Below are 25,692 nucleotides of genomic sequence, written 5' to 3'. Positions count from 1 at the left end.
TCCCGGCCGCTTCTGTTCCGCTCCTACGCTCCACCTTCCCATTACATGGTCAGTGGCTTTGGTGCTCTGGGCTGGGCTAGATGGAGCCGTGGATGTTAAGTGACGAGGCTGGTGTGGCTGTTGATGTGGAGGAGGAATCGCAGCAACCTGTACTTGATGAGTGTCTCTTTGTTTTCTTCCCTTTATATTCATTTGCAGGCTGGACGGTTTACCACCCAACGTCTGAGAGAGTGACCTATAAGTCTAGTAGCAAACCTCGTGCTCGATTCCTCAGTGGACCCGTATCTGTGTCCATCTGTCTGTATTTGTTCTTTTGTATTTTATCACCTCCTGGCCCTTGGTTTCTCCCCGCCCCATGCTCTCCCTGTCTTCATTACCTTTCATACATTTCATAGGATGCCTCCCCCCTGACACCGAAATCACCTATTTAATATCAAAAGTGGAACCCTGTGAGCTGGTCCCTCGGAGCGGCTGTCGCCCCCCTCCTCGTGGCCCCACACCGCGTGTGCATGCTCTTGGCTCATGCCTGGGCACCAACAGCATGTGCAGCGGGGTGCCTGCCTTCCGCCTCAGGCACCTCTGCCCAGATGTACCAGGGAACCTCTGCATTTTTTTTCATCACCTCATTTATTTAATTTTTTTTTAATGTTGGATGTAGTTCTTTTCTGTTGCAAATGTGGCAAATATACATGTCCACTATCCCCAGTTCCAGCGACAACAAAAAGACAACCCCAACCTTCTCCAGATGCATGGTGTGTGTCACACATGTCTGGACTGTGAAGACACGCATGTAGCCAGCCCACATGGTTCTAATGGTCACTGGAGGGTGTGGCTTCTGTACCAGGGCCTAAGCCCAATGCCCAGCACTGCACATACCCCGCCCTCTCCCTGCATGTGGAAATGCTGAGATAACGTCCTCCTGCTCAGGCCCTGAGCCCCCTCCCCACTGCAAGGGGAGATTTGTTCCCCTTTGTCATCTTTCTGCCCTCTCTGACCCCAAAGATGGGACTGACAGCTTCCCCCTACAGCTCCTGTTTGGAGTGTGCCCCCTTCCTGGCTGTCCCTTCCTCCTTGTCCATACAGCTGCAATACTTTAGTTGGTGTATTTTCCTGTGACCTCATGTGACCACAGGGATAAAGTCAGTGACATAGTTCCTTGAATCTCCACTGAACCATAACTCAGTTCCAGTCTTGCCCATATACCCTGGAACAGGCTCTTAGTGCCCAGGATTTCTATTTCCTGGGAAGGCAGACCTGCTTGGGGCCCCCCAAAATTGTGCTGTTTGGTTTTTTAACCCTCAGAATGATTGGCAAATGAATCAAAAGCTGTGGAGCTTTTAGGTTTTTGTCTTTTTGATAGGAAAATTAATATTTTTAAGAATAAAGCTTTTAAACAATTGGATTGGATATGCTGGTTTGGGGCACTTGACTTTTTGCTTGTACAATAAAGATACATTGTGCTTGTTGGGCGCCAGAGGCCACGTCCATGGGAGGCGTCCATTGCCATCAGCCCACCCCCATCAGAGGTCCACGTGGGTCACCATTCTCCAGGCGGGCAGGTTGAGGACACAAGGGCCAAGTAGAAATGCCAGGCACTCCCCTGGGGCTGCTTGGTCATTTACCTGGGTGCTTTGTCCTGCTGCAGTGTTGTCTGGCCGATTGGTTCTGCAGTCTGGTGTCTGGTTAGCTGCTGAGTCGAGTCTGGGGAGGGGTCAGAAGGGCCTCATGTGGCCCTCAAACCTTTTGCAATAACCTTGTCCTCCCCTGCTCGCCTGATGCCTCACTTGCTGTTCCTCTTCTGGTTCATGCCTGTGTGGTTTGTGCTGGGATTGTCTCCAGGGGTGATGGTACCTGGGGATTTCGCGTAGGTGGGTTGGTTTCTAGGTGTGCTGCCAGGCTTTGTTTCCACCTCAGTGCTGTGTTCCATGGTTTTGCTTGTTCTCACAGCTCAGCCCGTCAGGCAAGCCTTAGCTGATTCCTGGTTGTTTCGGGTCATATTGTGTCCCTGTGTGCTCTGAAGTTGCTGGTCAGGGAGAGGCCAGGTGGGCTTCTGCCCTGGGTGCCTTTTAAGGCCTGTCAGATTCAGTTCTGGGCCTCTGAGCTCCCCCTCCTGCTCCACAGAACATGGCTGGGACTGCCTTCCAGTCCCGCCCTGTGTGCCCCTAGCCTGTGGGCAGTAGAGATTGGGCTTCTCTTTGAGCTACCCCTTTGTTTATAACATTTGCTGGCTCCTGGCTTAACCTACAGGGAAGCCCTGAAGAGAAGGGGGAACTTTTGGCCCCTCATTTCTGGAAGAAATTAGAAAGCTCCATGCAAACAAAATGGGGATTAAGTTTTGAAGTACAGACAGATGGCTGCCTCCATCAAGCACAAAGAAGATGAAACAGCCCCAAGCAAGCTGGATTGTGGCCAGGTTAGAGGGTGTGCTAGGGGCGCCCAGGTGGCCGGGCTGGGGAGAGCAGCAGGCAGTTCTGGAGGCTGTATGGAGGGATAGGGAGTAGGCTGAGGTCAGGAGCATCAGGTAGGCAGGCTCCTGATAGATTACCCTACGAACTGGGCCCTAGGCGCAGACTGTGTCCAACCTACAGGACCCCTCCTTGTGGCTGACACATGCTGGGGAGAGCTCAGGTGCCCTGGTGCATCCTAAAGGATGGTGATCTTGAGCCAAGGCAGGAGGGGTCTAGGTACCGACCCTGAGACAGCGCCCTGGCAATTCTGCTGATCAGAAGCTGTTGTCCTTTTGACCTGACTGGGCAGGTGCTGACTCCCTTGCAGGCCTTTCTCTGTGCCCGCAGGAAACATGGGTCTCATGTTGTGTTTTCTTCAGATGATTTGTTGGCTATAGCACACTTGGCTCAGGGGCCCTCAGGTGCCACTGTGGGGCTCTCCTGAGCCTCCCCTACCCTGGAATGTTTTTGTCCCTCCCTGGCATGGGGAGAGTGAGTGCTCAGCAGGGCTCTTTGCAGTAGTACGGGGGAGGCCCAGGGGCAGAGGGCACCCAGAGAGTAGGGTTGTTGCCCTACATGTGCTCACTGGGCCCCAGCCTCTGCATCCTAGGCAGCCCATGTGGTCAGGCTTGGGCGGTCAGTACAGTTTGCCTCTGCAGGCTGTCCATGGGGCAAGCCCATGAGCTTCGGGACCCTGTGCTGCAGACCCCAGGATGACATGAAAACATGGTTGCTCCATATATAGATACCCAAAGCGGGGTTTAGCCTTGGATGCCCGTTTTTTTCCTGTGCCAGAAAAGGGAGCCAATGGCAACTATGGGGTGAGGCCAGCCCCCCTGAGGTTGTGAGTATGGTGAGGCAAAGTCCCCTGCCCAGCCTATGAGGGAAGGTGGGCCTCCGCAGCTGGCACTGTGGTGAGGCTGTTGCTCCTGCTGTGTTGTGGGGACTACATCAGTATGTGAACACTGTAATGTAGAAAGCAAATGTGGGGGGCTGTTCAAGGGCTGACCCACTTTTTAAGCCATCTGTCCCTGTCAGATGCCCTTGGCTTGAACTTCTTCGTGTTGGAGGTGTCCTCCCTGTAGACAGCCAAGGGTTTGGACAGTGGTGAGTGCTGGTGCCAAGGAGAGGGTGGGACTGTCACCCCCAGAGCAGGTTCTTTTTGTGCCAGGCAGGATCCTGGGTGGAGCAAGGTGGGGGGCCTCCCCTCAGTACCCTGAGAGGCAGGCAGCCAGCAGCTCATGCCAGAGGGCTTATCCAGACAGCTGCTGGATAAGAGCAGAGGACACTGAGTCTAAGAACCAGCCCTACTTTCATCTTTGTGCTGATTCTTTTATGTTGCGGGAAGAAAATAGTGTATTTCCCAAAAGTTGGGGTGAAGCCACGAAGCCCCACCCTGAGCACCCGCCTGAGTAGTCCAGGGCTTCCATGCTGGCTCTTCACTGGAGTTCTGCAGGGAGGCTGTGTGGTTTAAGCCATCTGCCTCCTGAGGGTTCTTCTGCTGTCTCATCACTGCCTCATGGGCAGGGCCTGGGGGTGTTTGTTCTGACACAGAGTGAGGGGCAGAGTTCAGGCCAGAGCAGAGACACTGTGGGGATGTGGACTAAGAAGCTGTCTAAAGATGATCCGTGCTGTCAGAGGGTGGCCAGATGTCTACCACCAGCCAGGTTGTGACCCTGGGCAGTGTGTCCTTAAGGTTGAGGGGTGGGCATCCATGAGTTTGCCCTGAGGGCCAGAAACCATCTATGCTCTGGTCACCTGGGGCCTGAGTCTGGGAAGGCTATGAGGGCCTCCAGTGGCTGGTATCATTCCCCAGTTCTAAGCATGTGTCCTGTCTGCTGGACCTGGCAGACATTGGGTTCCCAGAATAGGGTGTTGGGTTTAGCTCTAATTGCAGGTCTGGGCTCCCTCTGGTGGTTCCCAACCAGTAGCTGGCCTGTCTTCTATTCTTCCCAGGATGATGGTAGCTGGGAATTATTAGATTGGTGGAAAAGTAATTGCAGTTTCGGATCGTGAATTTTAAATTATTATAACTAGGCTCAGACACATCTCTATTAATCAAAAGAGGAACTATTACAATCAATACATTGTTGCCAATGAGACATAAGTTTGTTTCTTCTTATAGCATAAAAATCCATGCTTCCTATAGTATAAAAATTCATGTCTCTTATAGCATAAAAATCAGGATTCCACAAACTCTTGGAAAAACATTTTCTGCATCCTGATGGCTATGGAAGCAGTTTCCCTGAAAAAAGTTGTCTGGATGCTTAAAAAAGTGGCAGTTGGTTAGAGAGAGTCAGGTGAATGTGGTGGATAAGGCAAAACTCCCATAGCCCAATTCATTCAACTTTTGAAGTGCTACATGTGCAGTAGGGCGTTGTTGTGTAGAACTGAGCCCTTTCTGGTGACTAATGCTGGCTGCAAGCATTGCAGTTTGGGGTATATCTCATCGATTTGCTGAGCATACTTCTCAGGTATAATGTTTTCTCTGGGATTCAGAAAGCTGGAGTGAATCAGAACAATAGCAGACCCCCAAACAGTGACCATGACCTTTTTTTGGTCCAAGTTTGGCTTTGGGGGGTACTTTGGAGTTCTTTTTGGTCCAACCACTGAGCTGGTCATTACTGGTTGTTGTGTGAAATCCACTTTTCGCTGCATGTCACATCCAATCAAGAAATGGTTCATTGTTGCATAAATAAGAGAAGACAACACTAGAAAACAATTGCTCTGATTTTCAGTCAGTTCATGAGGCACCCAGTTATTTAGTTGTTTTCCCTTTCCAATTTGCTTCAAATGCTGACAGACCATAGAATGTTTGACATTGAGATTTTGGGCAACTTCTCTGTGAGCTTCGATGATTGCTCTCAGTTGGTTGTTGTCAACTTCCGATGGCCAGCCATTATGTTCCTCATCTTCAAGGTTGTAGTCTTCTTTGCATATCTTCTTGAACACCACTTCACTATACATTGGTTAGCAATTCCTGGGCCCAATTCCTTTTTGATGCTGTGAGTTGTCTCTGCTGCTTAATGGCCCATTTTGAACTTGAATAAGAAATTCACTTGAATTTGCTTTTTTTTCTAACATCATTTCTATAGTCCAAAATAAATGTCAAATAAACAGCAATAAGTCATTAGCAAAAAAATTAAGTGAGAAATGCCCATTAAAATAATGTATAACATAACTATGTTTATTTAAGAATGTATTCCAGTATCAAACAGCAAATTTCAGCAACCCAAAAACTGTGGCTACTTTTGCACCAAACTGATAGCTCTGAATGAGGAGTTTCAGCCACACCAGGGAGGCACAGAGCAGCTTTTTAAAGCACCTACTTTTGCAAGCAGGCTTCAGGGACTCAGCATGATCACCAGTCCTTCTGTTTTAGGGGTATTCATAGGGAGCTGTTGCAGCCCTACATAGAACCCAGCAGGGAAATTGGTGCTCGTTTGATCTGCTGTATGCTGGGTCTGAGCTCAGGCCACAGTTGCAGACCTCAGGGATCTTTCTTATGCTGTAGTAAGCAAACCATACCTCCCCTCCACACTGTGATAAGCTCCCAAGAGGACACCTGCTTTGTTCCTGGTAGAGGTTCATCTGAGAATATAGACCAGTGGGGACACAGCCCTTCAAAGATGTTCATCCAAGTGCATCCATCCTCCTGCCCAATCCTTTTCTTCTTTTTTATTTGAACATTAAAGACTCTAAGCAGCCTTAGCAAGAGCAAGACCCCATCTCCACTAAAAATAGAGGAATTAGCTAGTCATGGTGGTATAAGCCTATAGTGGGATATCAGCTACTCAGGAGGCTAAGGAAGGAGGATCATTTGAACCTAGGAGTTTGAGGTTGCTGTGAGCTATGATGATGCTACTACCCTCTAGCCTGGGTGACAGAATGAGATGCTCTCAAGAAAGAAAAATAAAGACTCCCCAACAGAATACCACCTCACTTTCCTCTTCCACCTTAGCTGATGAGAACATATAGAACGAGCTAAAAATACTAAGTACATTTGAGCTAGGTTTCTAAGTCCTGTACACACAGCTTGGGCTAAGCTCAGGCCACAGAGCTGGGCCAAGAGTTTGCTTGCTATCCCCTGAGGCAAGAGGTGTGAAGGAAGGTGGACATTGCCAGGTTTCCCAAGTCCTTGAAAGGCTTAAGTATCACCTTTTAGGTCTTCTGGGAGTGGCACTATACGTGGGCTCCCTTCCTGGGGAGCCGGTCTTTGCAGGGGAGGAAGTGTGCTCCTGGTGAGGGGGCCATGGGCAGAGTGCAGATAGACCCTCTGTGATTGCCCGTCTTTGCTGAGTGACCTTGGGGAAGTCTGAGCCTGTTCTTGCCCATCCCAGCTCTGCCTGCCCAGCTCCCTGGAAGGCCACAGAACAAGCCAGTGTGGCTGTTCCTCCAGATTGCACTCACCAACCACAACATTACATTTAGTGTACACCAGACAGCCTCTGGGAAGTGCAGGACTGGTCTGCTTAGTGGTGGTCCAAAAATAAGGCTGCAATGTTCCAAACGGAATCCTCACCCTGACCCTTGTGAATGTGGACTGCTAGAGTCAGCAATGTCCCAAAATATTGGGTTCAGCCCTTAGGTAGAAACCCTTGTATTTCCCTTCTCTACGCCTACTGCTGACCTCATCCAAGGCAACCAACTAGGATCCAGAATTGGCCTCAAACCTGCAAAACAATGTATCTTTTTGCACCTGGAAAACCTCTGACAGGCTTGGGTGGCCAGGCCAGGCCAGGCTGTGCCCAGCTCCATTCAGGAGCTCTCATGGCAACTGTCAGTGGGTTTTTCTGCCTCAACCAGTGGGGCTCCCCAAAGCCCAACATTTGAAAGCCAACCAGTGTGCTTTGCTTTTTATTTTTTCATTTTTTTCTTTCTCTTTTTCTTTCTTGGAATATGCTTCTAGAGACAAACTCTTATCCCTGAAGCTGGGGGGCTTGGCCCTGGCCCCTCCTCCGCCTCAGTGAAGCTCCTGTGAGCCTGCACGCTAACTCTGGGGGGCGGCCCAGTTACCCCTGGCCGGGCCGGCCCTTCTCTCTGAACTGCTGCCTTGTGTCTACCCCTCCCTGCACACTGACGACTTTTGCTTAAAGTGTGGTAGCGTGTCCTGGTGTGTGCTGTTCTGCCTAACCCTGTGGTCTTGTGTCGTTTCTTTTTCCCTTGCAGGGTCTGCCCTGAAGCGTCTCTGCCTAGGCAAAGAACACAGCAGTAGTAATTATCTGGGTTTTTTTCCCCCTTTGTCCTCTCTCATCGCATGGGCTTTACTGTGGCTAGTGCACATCAGGGTCTCTGCAGCCGGGCGGGCGTGGCCCTGCTCCGAGCCTGTTTGTGCCCCTCTGCTGGGCGCTGCTTTGCTTCTGCCTGGCAGAGTAGCTGCCCTCAGCTCCCCTCTGTGTCTCCATGGCTCCTAGAGTTTGTGTAGTCTCGCCAGTTCACGTCTAACAGGCTTATCCTTCTCCAGAACATCCACAAACTACCACACATTAATTGGCTCCTTTTCCAAAACCGTAGGAATGAGTATTTCCTTGAAGTCCTAGAGATGAGTGCCTCCCCACAAGGAGAGATACCCGGACTGAGTGGGTATTAGTCTACCTGGGCCACTCACTTCTCTCTCTGTCTCTGTCTCTCTCATCTCTTTTTAATTTTTTTTTTCTTTTCTGGCTGAACTTTTCATGTAGGAGTAGCTCCGTGTTTGTAAAGATCTCATCACTAATTTTTAATTGTTTGTATCTGTGCTTTTTCATTGCTGGCCACTAAAGTCCACTACATTTTGGGACAGCTTGTTTGAAGAGATGGTCATTAGGTTATTTTTCTAATGCAGAAAAACTTTTAATTGGCTTATTCAAAATTCAACTGGAAATGGTGTGTGTGTGGGGGGAGGGATACAATTTTAAAAATAAAGAGGTCCCATTTTGGTGATAAAAAATAAATCTTTCAGTGCTCATCTCCTCAGATGGGCTCCCAGCTCTCTCCCACTTCCCAGCACCTGCTCCAGTCCATGGCTAGGGGTAGTAGAGCCCACGTCAGGTGGCTCTAAGTATTTATTTATACACTCCCCAAATGCTCTAGTAAGGAAAGGTGCCATTTCTCTGTCTTGAATTCCAAACAACCAAGCCATTAGAGTTCATGGGAATGCAAATAGTGCAGCCTATGGCAAGCATTTTCCCATAGGCCAAGGGTTGCCAGCAAGCTAGCCATAGCTACCGTGTGCTGAACTCTGCACAAAGTATTCCCACCCACCCCCATCCTCACGCCACAGCTGAGGATGCAGAGGCCAGAGAGAGCCTGAGGAATCTGGACCCTAGGCCAAAGTACATGTGTGTCTGGCCTTGCTAGCAGTTTCCTGAGGTCACTCACACAAGAGTCTAGGGACAGGCAGCAGTGGGTGCAGAGTGGATCCTGAACAGAGGCTATTAGCTGCCACAGGTTCCTGTCCCCTGGCCTGGCTTGTGAGATAGTAACAGCCACCTGGCATAGCCCATGGATATGCCCCACCATATCTAAAACAGGGTAGCTAGGCCCTTTAATCCAGACCGCCTCTTGAAGCAAGGTGCCGCCTGGCTGAAGTGAGACGATTGTCTCAGCTGTCATGTAAGAATGAGTGCATCCAGCCCATTAGGGGCATGGGCGAGTGTGTGGCATCACCAATCCTGGCCTGTATGTGACTCCCCAGGGTCCTCCACCAGCAGCCTGGCCCCAGGCCCTGAGCCAGGCCCTCAGCCCACCCTGCACGTCCAGGCGCAGGTGAACAACAGCAACAACAAGAAGGGCACCTTCACAGACGACCTGCACAAGCTGGTGGACGAGTGGACGAGCAAGACGGTGGGGGCCGCGCAGCTGAAGCCCACGCTCAACCAGCTGAAGCAGACTCAGAAGCTGCACGACATGGAAGCCCAGGTGGGCCGGGCTGCCCCGATGAGGCATGGGCTGTGAGTGCAGGGCAGGGCTTGGGTGCTCCTGGGGTTGGGTGGCTGTGGCCTCGGGTATTTGCTAGCATCCTGTGTGACAGATGAGTATTGTGTTGGGCTCTTTACTCTCATGATCTGAATTCATTCTTATCACTCCCTGGGAATTAGGCTTTCCCACTGTACAAATTGGGAGGTATACAATTTGTCCATGCCCTGCAGCTAACTAGTAAAAGAGACAGACAGGGCCTGGACTATGGCTCCAGAGATCAGGTGTAGGCAGCCCCAGCTCTGAAGCTCAGAGCTGACAGGGGCAGCCTTGTCTTGGTGGACAGATCCTCTTCCACCTGAGTTTTGTCTGTCCCCAAGCCAGAGATGGGGCAGGTGTGCACATCGTCCCTGTCCCAACATTGGACAGAAATGAGGATCTGATCTTAGGGGTTTTGGCCTATAATGTGTTTTCTAAAGGCATGTTCCCTCTTTTTCAGCTTTCTGTAGGAGTTTGTGGAAGACTTGTGCTATTTCTATTTTAAATGTTTAGTAAAGTTCATTGGTAAAGCCATCTGGGCTAGAGTAGTATTTATTTGTTATAGTGTGGAAAACATTCCTGTATGATCTTTTACAGTACTTTAATTCCAAACACACAGAAGAGTTGAAAATTCTGCAGTGAACACACATATACACTACCTACATTCTGATTGTATTTTGCTGTATTAATTAGTTATTCTTCCCTTGAGGGAAGAGTGTTGTTATGGATTTGATCTTACAGTTTTAACACCATTTGGATTTTTTGTAGGATGTACAGTGATATCCTATTTTTCATTATATTGGTGGTTTCTGCTTCCTCTCGGTCTCTTTTTTTCTCTCTCAAACACATTTTGTCTTGCTGATTTTCTTTGTTGTAGTTTTGATTGATTGCTTCTTTTTATTATTTCTTTCCTTCTGTCTTTGGGTATTGTGTTGTTTTAGAAAGTTTTTTAAGATGTGTAACTCGTGGATGTCTAGACTTTGTTTTATAGTGTAGGCATTCAATGCTATACAGCACCCTCTAATGGTTTTAGCTGTGTCACAAAAATTTTGGTATGTAGCATTTCCATTAACATTCCTTTCAGAATGTTATAATTTATAGTGATTTGAAGTTTAGTAGTTAATTTTCGCTTTTTTGTTGTTATTGTTGTTGTCGTTGTTTTGTTTTTTTAGAGACAGAGTCTCATTTTGTCGCCCTCAGTAGAGTGCAGTGGCATCACAGCTCACAGCAATCTCCAGCTCTTGGGCTTATGTGATTCTTTTGCCTCAGCCTCCCAAGTAGCTGGGATTACAGGTGCCTACTACAGCGCCTGGCTATTTTTTGTTGCAGTTTGGCCGGGGCCAGGTGTGAAGCTGCCACCCTCGGTATATGGGGCCAACACCCTACTCACTGAGCCACAGGCACTGCCTATAGTAGTTAATTTTCTAAGGACCTTTTCATCACTGGGTTGTGGTTTAGCTGCACTGTGATAAGACACTTACAGCACTTTCAGTTCTTTTTATTCTGGGACTTACTCTTGACCTATATTGTCCATCTTCGTTGCTGTGGTGAGGGTGCTCCAGAGAATCTGCTTCTTACCCTTTCCACATCCTCACCCCCAGCCGCAAGCTAAAATACCCTTATTTTTCTTCTGAAGGATCACAGAACCCTGCCAACTGGGAGGTCTCTCCATCCATCTGGTTCCCCAGATCCATTCTCAATTGAATCCCGTTATTCTAGGAATTTGGTCTGAGGCCCTGCAGGGTCTTCACTCTGTGGCTGGGCAGGGGTCGTTTGCTGTGTTGTCTGGCTCCAGTCACATCAGCATTTAGGATTAGTAAAGTGAATTCTGTTGTACAGATGTTTTTGATTCTTATTAAGTATTTAGGGTTTTAGGTTGTTTTTACTATTCTTTTTATTATGGTAAGATATACCTAACACCATTTTAACCGTTTTTAAGTGTACAGTTCAGTGGCATTAAGTACATTCACACTGTTGTGATACCATCACCACCATCCATCCACAGAACTTTTTCATTATCCTATTTCTGTCCCTATTAAATAAAACTCCCCAGCCCCTCCCCATACCTCTAGCTCCCTAGGTTCTGGTAACTCCATTCTGCTTTCTATTTTTAGACCTTTGACTACTCTAGATACTTCATGTAAGTAAAATCATAATGTTTTTGAGGTACATCCATGTTGAAATATGTGTCAGAACCTCATTCCTTTCTTTTCCCTCCAATTTATTTTTTGTTGTGTTAAAATACACATAAAATTTACCATCTTGATCATTTTAAGTGTGTAGTTCAGTGGTCCTAAATGCTTTCCAAATACTAAGCAACCATGACCACCATTTCCGTAACTCTTTTCATCTTATAAAACTGAAAATCTGTCCCCATTAAGCCCTAACTTCCCATCCTCTTCCCCAGCTCCTATTCTACTTTTTATGGCTATGAATTTGTCTAATCTAATACCTCATGAGTGGACTCATGCAATATTTGTCTTTTTCTGACTGGTTTATTCCATTCAACATAATGTCCTCAAAGGTCATCCATGTTTTTTAACATGTCAGGATCATCTGTTGGAAGACACTTGTGTTGGTTCCATATTTTAGCTATTATTAATAATGCTACTACAAACATGGATGTACAAATATCTCTTCCAGACCATGATTTTAATTTTTTTAGGTATAAAACTAGAAGTGGAATTGCTGGATCATGTGGTAATTATAGTTTAATTTTTTAAGGAACTACCATACTGTTTTTGTTCTCAACAGCAGCTGTACTATTTGATGTTCCCACAACATGTGTACAAGTGTTCCAGTTTCGCCACATCTGTGCTGATACTATTTATTTTCTGTTTTTTTTTTTTTTTTAATGAATAGTAACTGTGTACATTAATGCACTTCTGGGGTACAGTGTGGGGTTTTCACAAACATTCTGAAACACTTCCATCAAACTGGTTGACATAGTCTTCACGTAATTTTCTTAGTTATTGTGTTAAAACATTCATATTCTACTCATAGAAAGATTCACTTGTACCCTTGTGAGATGAACCACAGAGGTGATCCCTCCAACCCCCCTCCCTCCACCCATTCCCCCCTCCCTCCCCCTTCCCCGTATTCTTAGGTTGTTATTAGGTTATAGCTTTCATATAAAAGGTATAAATTAGTTTCATAATAGGGGTGTGTACATTGGATACTTTTCCTCCTTTCTTGTGATACTTTGCTTAGAAGAACATTCTCCAGCTCCATCCATGTGAACATGAAGGACGTAAAGTCTCCCTCTTTCTTAATGGCTACATAGTATTCCATGGTGTATATTTACCACAGTTTGTTGATCCATTCGTGGATTGATGGGCACTTGGGCTTCTTCCATGACCTGGCAATTATGAATTGGGCTGCAGTAAACATTCTGATACAAATATCTTTGTTGTAATGCAATTTTTGGTCATCTGGGAATATACCTAATAAAGGAATTGCAGGGTCAAATGGCAGGTCTATTTTTAGTTCTCTAAGTGTTCTCCAGATGTCTTTCCAAAAGGAACGTACTAGTTTACATTCCCACCAGCAGTGTAGGAGTGTTCCCTTTTCTCCACATCTTCTGTTTTTGGTTTTTTTTTGATAGTAGCCATCCTGCCAGCTGTGAGGTGGTGTCTTATGGTTTTGATTTACAGTTCCCTAATGATTAGTGATGTTGAACTTCTTTTCATGTGCTTGTTGGCTATTTGCGTATCTTCTTTGGAGAAATGTTTATTCAAGTCTTTTGCCCGTTTTTGAATCAAGTTGTTCATTTTTTTTGTTGTTGAGTTTAAAGAATTCTCTGTATATTCTCAGTATTAACCCCTTATTAGATATGTGAATTGCAAATATTTTCCTTTTCTATTGGTTGCCTTTTGCTCTGTTGATAGGCCCTTTTAGTGCACAAAAGTGTTTACATTCATCTTTTTTCTATTGTTGCCTATCCAAGGAATCACTGCCAAATCTAATGTTATGAAGTTTCCTCCTCTGTTTTCTTAGAAGAGTTTTATAGTTTGGGCTTTAACATTTAGATCTGTGATCTATTTTGAATTAATTTTTGGCTTAAAGTAAGGATCACCTTCTTTTTTTATATGTAGTTATCTAGTTTTCCAGCAGAATTTGTTGACAAGATGGTCTTTTGTTCCTGTTAAGTGGTCTTGGCACCCTTGTCAAAAATTATTTCTCCATATATGTTAGAGTTTATTTCTGGACTTTCTCTTCTTGTTCTGTGACTCCCATGATGTGCATAATGGTCCACTTAAAGGTTTACCACCTATCCCCAAGGCACTTTTCCTTGTTCTTTTTGTGCTTCTCATACTTGGTCATTTCAATTCAGTGTCTCAGGTTTACTGATTCTTTATTCCAGGTGCTCAAAGCTCCTGGTGAGCCCCTGTAGTGAATTTTAAAATTTCATTTATTATACTTTTCAGCTCTTACATTTCTATCCGGTCCTTTTTATAGTGTCTATCTATTGATATCTTCGTTTTGTTTGTGTATTATTTTCCTGGTTTCCTTTAGCTCTTTGAGCATATTAAAGACAGTTGATTTAAAGTCTTTGGTAAGTCCAGTATCTAGCTTTCCTTGGGGTTTCTGTCAATTAAAATTCTTCCTTTGAAGGGGTCATACCTTCCTGTTTTATTTTCTTCACATTTTAGACCACTAAATTTCTTTGTGTCTAAGCTGCTATTAAACCTACTTAATGAGTTTTTAAGTTTGGTTATTATATTTTTCAGTTGAAGACTTTTTTTTCCCTCCTGCATCTGCTCTGTGCTTCCTTTTTATACTTTCCAACTCTCTGCCAAGAATTCTTAATCTTGTGTCTCCTTCATATAATATTTTACAGTTTCTTTTTTCTCTTTGACCTAGGTTTTCCTTATTTTGCTTTATTCTTGAGACTTTTTTAATATGAGGTATAGGATATTATATTTGAAAGTTTATTTGGAAAAAGACTTTGAGGCCTACTAGGTTTCTCATTATTATTTTAATTTGCCTTTGAGCACCTTTTCATATTCTTTTCTTTTTTTCAGGTATTAGACAAATGATTAGGTTACATTGTTTGCATTTGCTAGGTAGGGGGTATGCTGTCTACCTTTACATTGTGCCCATTAGGTAAGAGTTAATCAGTCCCCCTCCCTTGAATCTAATTTTGTTTTCTCTCATGTGGATGGGGTGTAGTTGTTTATCCACTGGTTTCATATTAGTATTGTCTACATTGGATACTTGCTTTTCCATTCTTATGATACTTTACTAAGAAGAATGTTTGTCAGCTCCATCCAGATAAATACAAAGATGTAAAGTCTCCCATCTTTTTTATGGTTGAATAGTATTCCATAGTGTACAGATTACCACAGTTTATTGATCCATTCATGAGTCGATGGGCAGTTAGGTTGATTGTGAATTGAGCTGCAGACAACATTGTGGTGCAAATGTCCTTACGGTTAAATGATTTTTTTTCTTCTGAGTAGATGGCTAGTAATAGGATCACGGGATCAAACAGAAGGTTTACTTTTAGCTCTTTGAGGATTCTCTTTTTTTTTTTTTTTTTTTTTTTTTTTTTTTTTGAGACAGAGCCTCAAGCTGTCCCCCTGGGTAGAGTGCCGTGGCATTACAGCTCACAGCAACCTCCAACTCCTGGGCTCAAGCGAGTCTCCTGCCTCCGCCTCCCAAGTAGCTGGGACCACAGGCGCCCGCCACAACGCCCGGCTATTTTTTGGTTGCAGCCATCATCGTTGTTTGGCGGGTCTGGGCTGGGGATTCGAACCCGACAGCTTAGGTGTACGTGGCTGGCGCCTTAGCCGGTTGAGCTATAGGCGCCGAGCCATCTGTATTTCTTTCCATAGAGGCTGTATTAGTTTGTAATTCCACCAATAGTGTAAAAGTGTTCCCTTCTCTCTACATCCATGCCAGCACCTACAGCTTTAGGACTTTGTGATGTGGGCTATTCTTACTGGGGTTAGGTGATACCTCAGGTGGTTTTGATTGCATTTCTCTGATGATTAGGAACAATGAGCATTTTTTCATGTGTTTGTGGGCCATTTGTCTGTCTTCTTCAGAGAAGTTTCTGTTCAAGTCTCTTACGCACTTATAAATGGGATTGTTTGCTCTTATTGATTAGTTTTAGTTCTCTATAGATTCTAGTTATCAGCAGTCCTTTGTCAGTTTAGTAGCATGGGAATATCTTCTCCCATTCTGAAGGTTGTCTGTTTGCTTTAGTTGTTTTACTATTTTAGCTATGCAGGAGCTTTTTAGTTTGATCATGTCCTATTCATTTATTTTTGGCATTGGTGTAATCACCAAGGGGGCCATCTTCATGCTCATGACTGGGAAGAATCAACATTGTTAAAAGTTCATACCAACCAAAGTGATCTACAGATTTAATGCAATCCCCATTAAAGTGCCAATGTCATACTTTGAAGAACTTGAGAAAAAGTATTTCATTTCGTATGGTACCAGAAAAAACTTTGAATAGCCAATCCAATTCTAAGAAATAAAAACAAATCTGGAGGCATCACCTTACTAGACTTCAGGTTATACTACAAGTTTGCAGTGATCAAAACCACATGGTACTGGCACAAAAAAAAAGAGAGATACAGATCTATGTAATAGAATAGAGAACCTAGAGATGAACCCAGCCATGTATAGCCATCTGATCTTTGATAAACCAAACAAAAGCATACACTGGGGGAAGGAATCCCTGTGTAATAATTGGAGGTGGGAGAACTGCTTAGCCTCATGTAAAAGAAACTGAGACTGGACCTGCATCTTTCATCACTTACAAAAATTGACTTTTGCTGGATAAAAGATTTAAGTTTAAGACACAAAAATAAAAATTTTAGAAGAAAGTATGGGAAAACTTTTTTTTTTTTAGACAGACTCTCACTGAGTCACTCCAGAGTTGAGTGCCATGCATCATAGCTCATAACAACCTCAAACTCTTGGGATCAAACAATCTTCTTGTCTCAGCCTCCCAGTAGCTGGAACTACAGGCACCTGCCACAACGCCCAGCTAGTTTTTCTATTTTTAGTGGAGACTGGGGTCTCCCTCTTGTTCAGGCTGGTCTCAAACTCCTGAGCTCAGGAGGTCCACCCACTTCAGCCTCCCAGAGTGCTAGAATTATAGGTGTGAACCAATTTGCCCAGCCAGGAAAACTTCTTAACAACATTGGCCTGGGAAAAGATTTTATGAAGAAGATCTTGTCATATTCTTATCAGCCCTCATTTATGAAGTTCCTGGTCAAGAGTCAGTGACCATTTAAAGGTGACTTGTTTATCCTTTTATTATTGATTTGTGGGAGTTCATTAAATATCTTTTGTCAGACATGAGAGGACTTTAAAATGGAAAATGGAATTAAAAGATAAAAATAAAAATATATAAATGTTGTTTCTCAACGCAAACTCCATCAAGTTCAAGACACCTTTATAAGTGATGACTACCAGCCATTTAGTCCATCCTAAAGAATTGAGCGTCCTGGGAATTGAACATTGTCAATGCAGTCTTTTTTACATTATTAACTAAAGAAAAGTGGGGCTCTTTATAGAGTGTTTTTTTGATTTTTTTTTTTTTGCAGTTTTTGGCCAGGGCTGGGTTTGAACCCACCACCTGTGGCATATGGGGCCAGTGCCCTACTCCTTTGAGCCACAGGCTCTACCCTAGATTTTTTTTTTTTTTTAAGATCAGTAACAAAAAGAAATCAGAATGAACCAAATTGAAACTATTGTAGAATTTCCCTTGTTTGATAAGAGGAATGAGCAAAAGCATTGTTGTGGTGGAGAAGGAATGTCTGGTGAAGCTTTCCTGGACTAACTTTCTCAAACCATTCTCATAATAATATTTTGGTGTTCTCTGGCCCTTCAAAAAGTCAACAAGCAAAATGCCTTAAATACCAAAATAACTGTTGCCATGACCTTTGCTCTTCACTGGACCACTTCCACGTCCTGAGAGCCATTACTTTGTCTTCAAGATCGTACTCAGAAAGACATGTTTCACAGCCTGTTACAATTCTTTGAAGAAATACTTCAAGATATTGATCCCACTTGTTTAAAATTCCCGTTGAAATCTCTGCTTTTGTTTGCAGCTGATCTGGATGGGATGGTTTTGGCACCCATTGATGGAGTGGGAATTTTCCTCAACTTTAATTTCCCAGTTAGAATTGTGTAAGCTGAACCAGTTGAAATGTATGTGGTATTGGTTATTGTTTCTGCTGGTGATCTTTGATCCTCTTCAATGAGAATGTAAACAAAATTAATTTTTCCTCAGAAATCAACATGCATGGTCCACAGTTATGGGCTTCATCTTCATCCATCTTGTCCCTTCTTAAAACAGGTCATCCATTTTTAAAGTGCTGTTTTCTTTGGGGCATCATCCTTATCAGCTTTTCATTAAGCACTAATGATTTCATTATTCTTCCACCCTGCCTTCACCAGAAATTTGATGTTCTTGCTTCAATTTTAGCACGATTCATGTTACTTTTCAAATTGATGTCTTATCCTTCTTAATACCTCAAAGTAGATCCTATTCAGACATTTATAATTAGTGTGAGTTTATTTTGGTCCAAAATTTTTTTTGAAATTCATCCATAGATTTTTCATAATACACATTTTCCATGAACTTTTAGAAATTACCTCATATATATAATATGGACATGTTCAACCAACCTGTGGTTTGTTTTTTCACTTTCCTAACGGTGATAGTGAAATGGCAGAAGTTTTAATTTTGTTTTTTCTAAAAGCCTCGTAGTTTTAGCTTTTGCATTCAGTCCTGTGAACCATCTCAGGTTTACTTTGGGGTGTAGTTTGATGTAGAGGCCAATGTGTCCTTTTCCTATCTGCATATCTAGTGGTTCCAGCACCTTCTTTTGAATTGCATATTTGTCAAGTGATCATATGTGTAGGCCTCTTTCTGCATTTACTGTTTTATTCCCTTTAGCCACGCCCTTATGTTGATACCACTCTCCTGAGGACCAAAGTTCTAGTACATTTACATTTGGTAGGGTAAGCCAAGTGTTGAACTTATTCAATAATTTCTTGATTTGGAGGGGGATCCTTAATATTTGCATATATGTTTTAGGTACAGCCTGTCACTTTCTAGAAGATAACCCACTGGGATTTTTATTGGGAGTTGATTGAGTGAACCTGGGCATGTTAACGATACTGACTGTTCCTATGAACATGGTATCTCTGTTTATTTACATCTTTTTTATTTCTCTTCAAAGTAAAGATGTTACACATCTTTCATTAAATTTATCTCTAGGTAGTTGATGTTTTTAAATGCTATTATAAATTGCACAGTTCTTGAAATTTCATTTTCCAATTGTATGTTGTGGCTTTTTTCCTTGTATCCTGTAATCTTGCTGTTAGCAATTGGTATGTCCACTCGTGTGGGTTTTCTCCATACTCAGTCTCATATCCTCAAATAGGGACAGTTTCCTTTCCTCTTTCCAGTCTGTACCTTTTATTCCTTTTCTTCCCTCAAAGAGTTGACTAAAAGCCTGGAGGAGCATTGCGGGAGGCACTTGTCATTTCACCAACAGCGGGGACTTGGCTGTCGTTCTGTGGAAGCCTTTGGCAGGTGGAGGAGGCTCCCTGCTAGCCACTCACTGGCTGCTGAACAAGCTTTAGGTGCAGGGTTGTGAAAATCACTGAGTGCCCTCCCTGTGTCTGTGGAGGGAAGTATAGTGATTCCCAACTGGACAGCAGCCTCACCTTCCTATGATAAATCCCATCTGATTGTGATGTTTTATCTTTTCTATACGTAGTTGCTGGATTAGATTAGCATTTTGCTGAGGGCAATTGAAGGCTGTTGGTCTGCCATCTTTCCTGTAGCAGCCTCATCAGATTTCTTTATCAGGCTGTGAGGTCTTGCTGGCTGGAGCGTGACAGCTGCCTTGCCATTGCCTCCCTGCACTTTTGCTTTGCCCAGGGTCTGGGGCACTCACTTCCTCCCAGCACCTGGGCAGTTCCCGTGTCCCATAATGACACTGCCTAGGCAAGAAGGAGGCCCTTTGCGTTGGCTGGGTGGAGCCCAGCCCTTCAGGTCCTGCTCCAAGGCAGGTTTTGGCCAGTGGACAGCTCAGGCATATAGCCTATAAGTAGCCAGGCCACTGCTTTGGGAAGCAAGTGAGGGAGAGTAGTGCTTCCTACCCTGCACTGTCATTTGGATATTAGCCCTTAGAGGTGCCCATCCAGGACAAGTCCCAGGACCACCGTTGCCTGAGGGGGAAGAACCTGTGGTGATCCCAGGGCCCACTAGGGGAGGCCAGCTGACTGCAGCCGCATGTAGCTTCCTCTTCTTGTCTTTGTGTCTCTTAGATGACTGCACCTCAAGCAGGAGTGGGGATGCCGTGTCTGGCCCCAGCACCCAGCCCTCTGTCCTCCACAGTCATTCCTGGAGCCTTCCCGGCCCTGCCCGTGCCCACAGCAGGTACTGCCCTTCCTAGCCTCCCAGCCCCACCCTGTGCACTGTCTCTGGGTCAGTACGGAGGCCTGCTCCCAGCCTCAGTGTCCTGGGGGTCTTGGGCAGCCCAGGTGGGCCAGCCAGGGACACAGGGCAACTGGAACCCTGCCCAGGTGCCAGTGCTGCCCACGTTCTTGCGGCCGCCAGCAGTCAGCATGCCCAGCCCCCGGCTACAAATCACATAGCCTTCTTCCCTGCCCCTTGCCAGACGGAGCACTCTGAACCGCTGAGAGGAATCGGGAGTGGTTTGGCCTCTGACCCCTCCCCGCCTGTGTGAGCACAGTGCCCGCTGCAAAGGGAGCAGCACATGGGCTGTATGACTGGCTTCCTTTATGGCTTCAGACCCCATTAGCTTGTAGGTTCCCCAGGGTCTATGGGCGCTGTCTTCACACTCACTTCTTGTACTTGAGTCAATGGGTAGAACCTTGTCATCACCCTGCTGAAGCACAGTGCCTTGAATTCCAGCTTTTTTGTCCCCAATGAAAAGAGATGTCAAAAAAATCGTTTATCTGAAAAGGTGTATTTCATTTGCAGTGGGCTTGTGCATTGATAATCTTTATTCACTGTTTTAATTTGCGGAGATGTGAATGGTTTACAAATCTGAAACTGAAGTTTGATCTTTGGTTTTCTGTTGTAAATGCCTTTTTAAAAAATTGATTACAAACCTTAAATACTGAAGAGCTTAAGATGGTAGATGGGCCCTGCTTTGTCTTCAATAAAGCACTCTCCCTGAGCTCATTCAAGACTGGGAGATGACACACGGACACTTGGACAGGACATGTGTGCAGTAGTGGGTCTCTCAATGAGGAAGGCCAGCAGCTTTGTTTGGCCATAACGAACCTGTCAGAAAATGCTAGATTAGCAAACAGGCCACAGTAGCTGACTGGCTATTCTGAGGATGGATAAGGGTGTGTGTTAGGTGCAGAGACTCTGCTGTCCCCTGCAAAGACAAGCACAGCCCCTTCAGCCAGCGTCACCCACTGTCCTGCCACTTTCCTTTCTATTCCATGATTTTCACAGAGGCCTGTGGCTCTGCCCAGCCCTGGCCTGCAGAATGCTCTGTTTGCTACCCTGAGGCTTGTCTGCTGAGGGCAAGGTCATTCTTTTCCTAGAGATTTCCGTGGGCCTCATCCCGGCAGGCATAGCACAGCCCCTCAGTGGGCTGCTCTGCTGTGAATGGTATAGTTTCTGTACTTATTAGAACTGGCTAAATTATTTTGATTTAAATATGTTACTCCATCAATTCAGTTAGAATTGAATTTTCTAGGTGATTATGCAGAATCTTCTGCCAGAGCACGATGCTGTCGTAAGAGATTTCTGTTCTCTGTAATGGGCCCCCTTGCCCTGTTTCCTGAGTGAAATGGAGGCTGCTGTCTCCTGTTTACCCTCTTGCCTGTTAGTCCTTTCCTTGTATATGACTGTCAGTGGCACAGAATCCCAAGAAACTGTATATATATGAAGGCGAAAATAAACATTTTTGCTCGAAAACAGTGTGAAACAACATCTTTTTCTTACCCTCTTTCCATGTAGAAGCCACACTAGCCAACCCTGTAGGGAGGTCAGGAGCAGGAGCCCTAAGCAGGCCTGTCCTGGGCTCAGCTTTGCCCACATCTCTGGAAGAGGGCACCAAGATGCCTGGGATTGTTGAAGGACAAGCTGGACTGTACCAGACATGGGGGACTGAGGACGGGGTGTCCAGTGGGACTGCCTGTCCTCTAGCACTTAACCTGCTGGGTGGGCTTGGCCTTGAGCATGGCTGGGCTCTGCTGGCTCCTATGAACTTCTAACCACTCTGTACTGGAAAGTCTTCTAGGAGTGCGGTGGGGAGCCCACAATGGAAGAAGGGGTCTCATGGTCAATGAAACAGCATGTCCAACCCCTGTCCACGTGGCCATTTCCCAGCTAGCGTAATTCGTGGTGGCTCCCAGGGCTGCCCACTTTGCTCGAGGAGGGCCTACCTCAGGGGAGCTTGGGACTCTGCTGTTAGGCTCTCAGACTCTCAGACTCTTGGGCTTGTCGAGAGGAGGGCTTGGGACTGGTGGGTCATGTAAGGGGTGCTGGCGTTCCTGGCAGGCATAGGAGCTTTAGAGAAGGTGGGGGTTGGGGAGAGGACCTGCCTTGTGGTGACTCAGCACTTGGTCCCAGCCAGCTCCCCAGGCCCTGTGACAGCCTCACACTGAGTGGCTTTCCCTCTTGTCTGCAAATCACAGGCCTGACTCTGACCTTGACCTCACTCAGTGAGGGTCAAGATATCTCCTGCTGGGTTCCCTGGCGTGACCTGGTCACCTTGGCTGCTTTGCCACCTCTCCACAGAGCACAGCATCAGGCTGCATGCTGCTGCATTGAGGGAGGAAGGACAATCGTTCCAGAATGAGTGCAGACCCCTCAGCTGCATTTCAGCTGTGCCTGGGGCCAGCTGGCTCCCTAGAAGCTCTGGGCTGCGAAGGAGCTAAAGGGCCCATCTGGGTTCTGGGCAGTTGTTCACTGTGCTTCCTGATCACACAGAGGAGGATGGCCTGGATGACAGAGGCTGTTAGGGCTGTGCAGAGGTCAGACTGTCTGCACAGGGCCCGGCTGGCCCTTCTCTGGCTTTCCCCACTCACCTTCATTTCAGAACTCCCGGGAGGGCCGCGGCGGGCCTGTAATGGGCTGTGGCGGTTTTGTTTTCCAGATCCTGAGAGTGAGAAGCCCGACTGACCCTGCCCAGACGCCAGGCCCCGTATCACGCCGTCAAAGTGGAGAAGTGACAGGACCCTCAGGGCCAGCCTGCTCCTCCTGTCCAGTTCACGCTGTTTTGTAACCACTTTCTAAGCATTTTGTATTCACAATTGGAAACACAAATATAACACAAGAATAAAAAAATATTTTGGGGGAGAAAGGACTTTGGATTTTCAAACTCCTTCTCCTTTTTGGAGGCCCTCAGACAGGCAGATGACTTAGATGTGATGGGGTAGGGGACATTCCCGGGAACCAGGCAGTGTAGCCCAATTCTCTGTAGGGCCTTGGAGGTGGCAGACCCTGGGAGGCTGATCTCCAAGTCCTCCCACCCCAGCCCACACAGCCTCAGGGTCCCTGGGTGACTTCTGGAGAGAAGTCACACAGCTCCAATGTGGCATGGAGTCTACCACCACCCCTCTTGCCCCCCAAGGGCACAGGGCCAGTCAGCATCTACAGGAGACCTGAAACCAGCAGAGAAGGCACTAGCCAGCCTGGGGTCTGAGACCTATGGCTATGGAGGTAGCAGAACAGGACCACTGGCTCCTTGGAAGGCTGCACTGCCCATGGTGTGTCTAAAGCACAGTGTGTAAAACAAGAGATCTTTGGGTGGCCTCACCAGGGAAATGTGCAATGGTTAAGTCCCTTTAACCCTGGCCTGGTCAGCAGGAACAGGGGCTTTGCACTGGAATCCAGAGGTCTGGGGTAGAATTCAGATGTGGTCCATGCATCACAGAGGGGAGAAAGTACATCTTTATTTTCATCAATTTTGCTGCTATTTAGCATTTTCTCCAGAGATGGGTGTGGAGTAGGTTAGTCACTGCTAGAGACTATAGATACTACTACAATGTTATAGTTGCAGATGTCCCAAAATACCATTTAGATCCATCATGAGAGACTGATTAGCCTCTGAGGCTTAACTGCCATCCAGCTGGCTGATGGAGCAGTACAGGCTCCCTGTCCATGAGAGTGTCCCTGGGGGCTGCCTGTGCAGAGGGCCTTGAGCCCCTGGCTCTCTGCATGACTAGCAGAGCAGGCCTCATCCAAACCTAAGTCAGAGCTGTGTGCAGTACGATGGTAGTAATGTGTGGTTTTGTTGTTGATTTTTTTGTCACCTGTTTGTGGCTCATGGTATTGGTTTTCTATTGACTGTAATAATGCAGTTTGCCTTTTCAAAAAGCAAGTTTATTTAAATCACTCTCTTTGAGCAAGTTAATAGTATAGATGCTAATGGTAAGAATTAGTGGTAAAATAGTAGCAAATGTTGGCAAAATGGTAAAAATAGTACACAAGCTAACAGTGAAAATTGCAAGGCAATTGTTGAAATTTGGAAACCTAGCAGTAGCTCTTAGATCATTATGGTAGTCCTTGGAAGCAAGGACCAGAGAGGGCAAAAGGGTTCCTCCCAGAATTCTCCAGCATTTGGCACCAAGATCCCTTTGCTGTGGGGTTGCTTTTGGCAGGGTGAGGGGGACAGGTTGGGATGCCACAGCTGGATAGATTGAGACCCTGCTCTTACACCACAACATAGCTGAGAGCTCACCAGCATTAGTCTTCAGAGCAGGAGCCAGTGGGCACCCCTCCCCTGGGACACACAATTGCTATGTTGGGCAGGGGGATAGCCCAGTGACAGTAATGATCAAGTCCCCACCCTCTGGAGATTCTACACATTGCTCTCTCAGCCTCATCTGCTGCTCAGAAAAACCCATGGCCCTCCAGACATCCCCAGGATAATCCCCCTACCTCCTGTCTTGGAATCCAAGGCTCTCAGTGGCTGGACTCTCCCACCAGACATGTCCCTGCTTCAGATTTCACTGCTGGCCCCTCTGGGATTCATCCTTAATGCTCCAGCCAGAGTGGTCTCTTCTGTTGTGCAATAAGGGTGGACCACTCACCAAACCCCCAGAAATCTCAGCCTGTCATGGTGACTTACACTCCCTGGGGGCAGGGACCTAAAATTGTGTTTGATAGTCTTGCACCTTCCAGAACAGTCACCACTGAGCACAGCTGGCACAGAATGAACTGTGGTGGTGGAGACAGACTCTGCTTTTAGCAGATGAAGCCTATGGTGGGCGCTTGTTGCAAAGGACCCCACCCCAGCCCAGGCTCCTCCTATGATAGCATGGGCAGTGCCACTGGGGCCACACCAGCTTCTCCTGCAGGGCTCAGGCTGCCAAGCCACCGACTCAGCTCCTTCATCACTGTGTTCTTAGCTGCCCCCAGGACTCCAGCTGGCTCTTCAGGGTTCATCATGACATATGCACCTTGTCTCCAGATTAAACAGGTTCAATTCCCTAAAAAGTACATCTTATTAAAGGGCTGGTCAGTTCTCTATGATCTGGGAGAACCTGGCAATTTCAACTTAAGTATTCACCAAGGATTCTGAGTAATTGAGGTTATGTTATACTACCATTATTTCACCAGGTCATAAATAGTTTTGTGCCCTGTGTGGGAGCCCACCCTTAATCTGTTATGTTGTTTCTTTGAGAAACAAAAACAAATAATGTCTTAGCTTGGGCTGCCATACAAAATACTGTACGTAGAATGGGAGGCTTAAATGACAGAAATTTATTCTTCACAGTTTTGGATGCTGAGAAGTTTAAGATCAAGGTGCCTGCAAGATAGATTTTACTCTCAGGCCTCTTTTGGTTGTAGGCAGCCACTTTCTTGCTGTATGCCCACCTGACCTCTTTGTGTGTGCAAAGAAAAATTGCTATGGCTTGAGTGGTGCCTTATGCCTATAATCTTAGCACTTTCGAAGGTTGAGATGGAAGGATTACTTGGAGCCAGGAGTTCAAGACCAGCCTGAGCAACGTAGCAAGACCTTGTCTTCTAAAAAACTAAATTATATTAAAATAGCTGGATATGGTGGCATGTACCTGTCATCCTAGCTACTTGAGAGGCTAAGGCAGGAGGATCACTCGAGCCCATGAGTTTGAGGTTGAAGTGAGCTATGATTATGTCACTTACACTCTAGCCTGGGTAACAGAGCCAGACCATGTCTCTGGAAAAAAAAAAAAGACACTAATCTTATTGGATCAGGGCCCTACTCTTGTGACTACATTATAGTTACTTCTAAAAATCCCCTATTTCCAGACACATTTTCATTGGTGTTAGGGCTTCACCATTCACCATATGAATTTT

At 45.9% G+C, this 25,692-nt stretch overlaps 1 protein-coding gene across 1 annotated transcript in view; it reads left to right on the top strand.

Annotated features, from left to right (window-relative positions):
- WNK2 (WNK lysine deficient protein kinase 2) overlaps positions 1–22,624 on the top strand; it is a 124,411-nt gene extending 101,787 nt beyond the window's left edge. Inside the window, exons 25-29 of the mRNA XM_012808350.2 lie at positions 199–297; positions 7,617–7,661; positions 9,124–9,347; positions 19,689–19,800; positions 22,505–22,624. Coding sequence (XP_012663804.1) covers positions 199–297; positions 7,617–7,661; positions 9,124–9,347; positions 19,689–19,800; positions 22,505–22,530 — 506 coding nt within the window. The 3' untranslated portion in view covers positions 22,531–22,624. The remainder of the gene's footprint in view (positions 1–198; positions 298–7,616; positions 7,662–9,123; positions 9,348–19,688; positions 19,801–22,504) is intronic.
- Positions 22,625–25,692: the final 3,068 nt, after the last annotated feature.

Source organism: Otolemur garnettii, unplaced genomic scaffold, assembly GCF_000181295.1.
Source record: "Otolemur garnettii isolate 467f Iridium unplaced genomic scaffold, OtoGar3 scaffold00088, whole genome shotgun sequence".
NCBI classification, from domain to species: Eukaryota; Metazoa; Chordata; class Mammalia; order Primates; family Galagidae; genus Otolemur; species Otolemur garnettii.
Note: the sequence above shows the minus strand (reverse complement) of the source record. Positions and strands in the feature narration are given on the sequence as shown.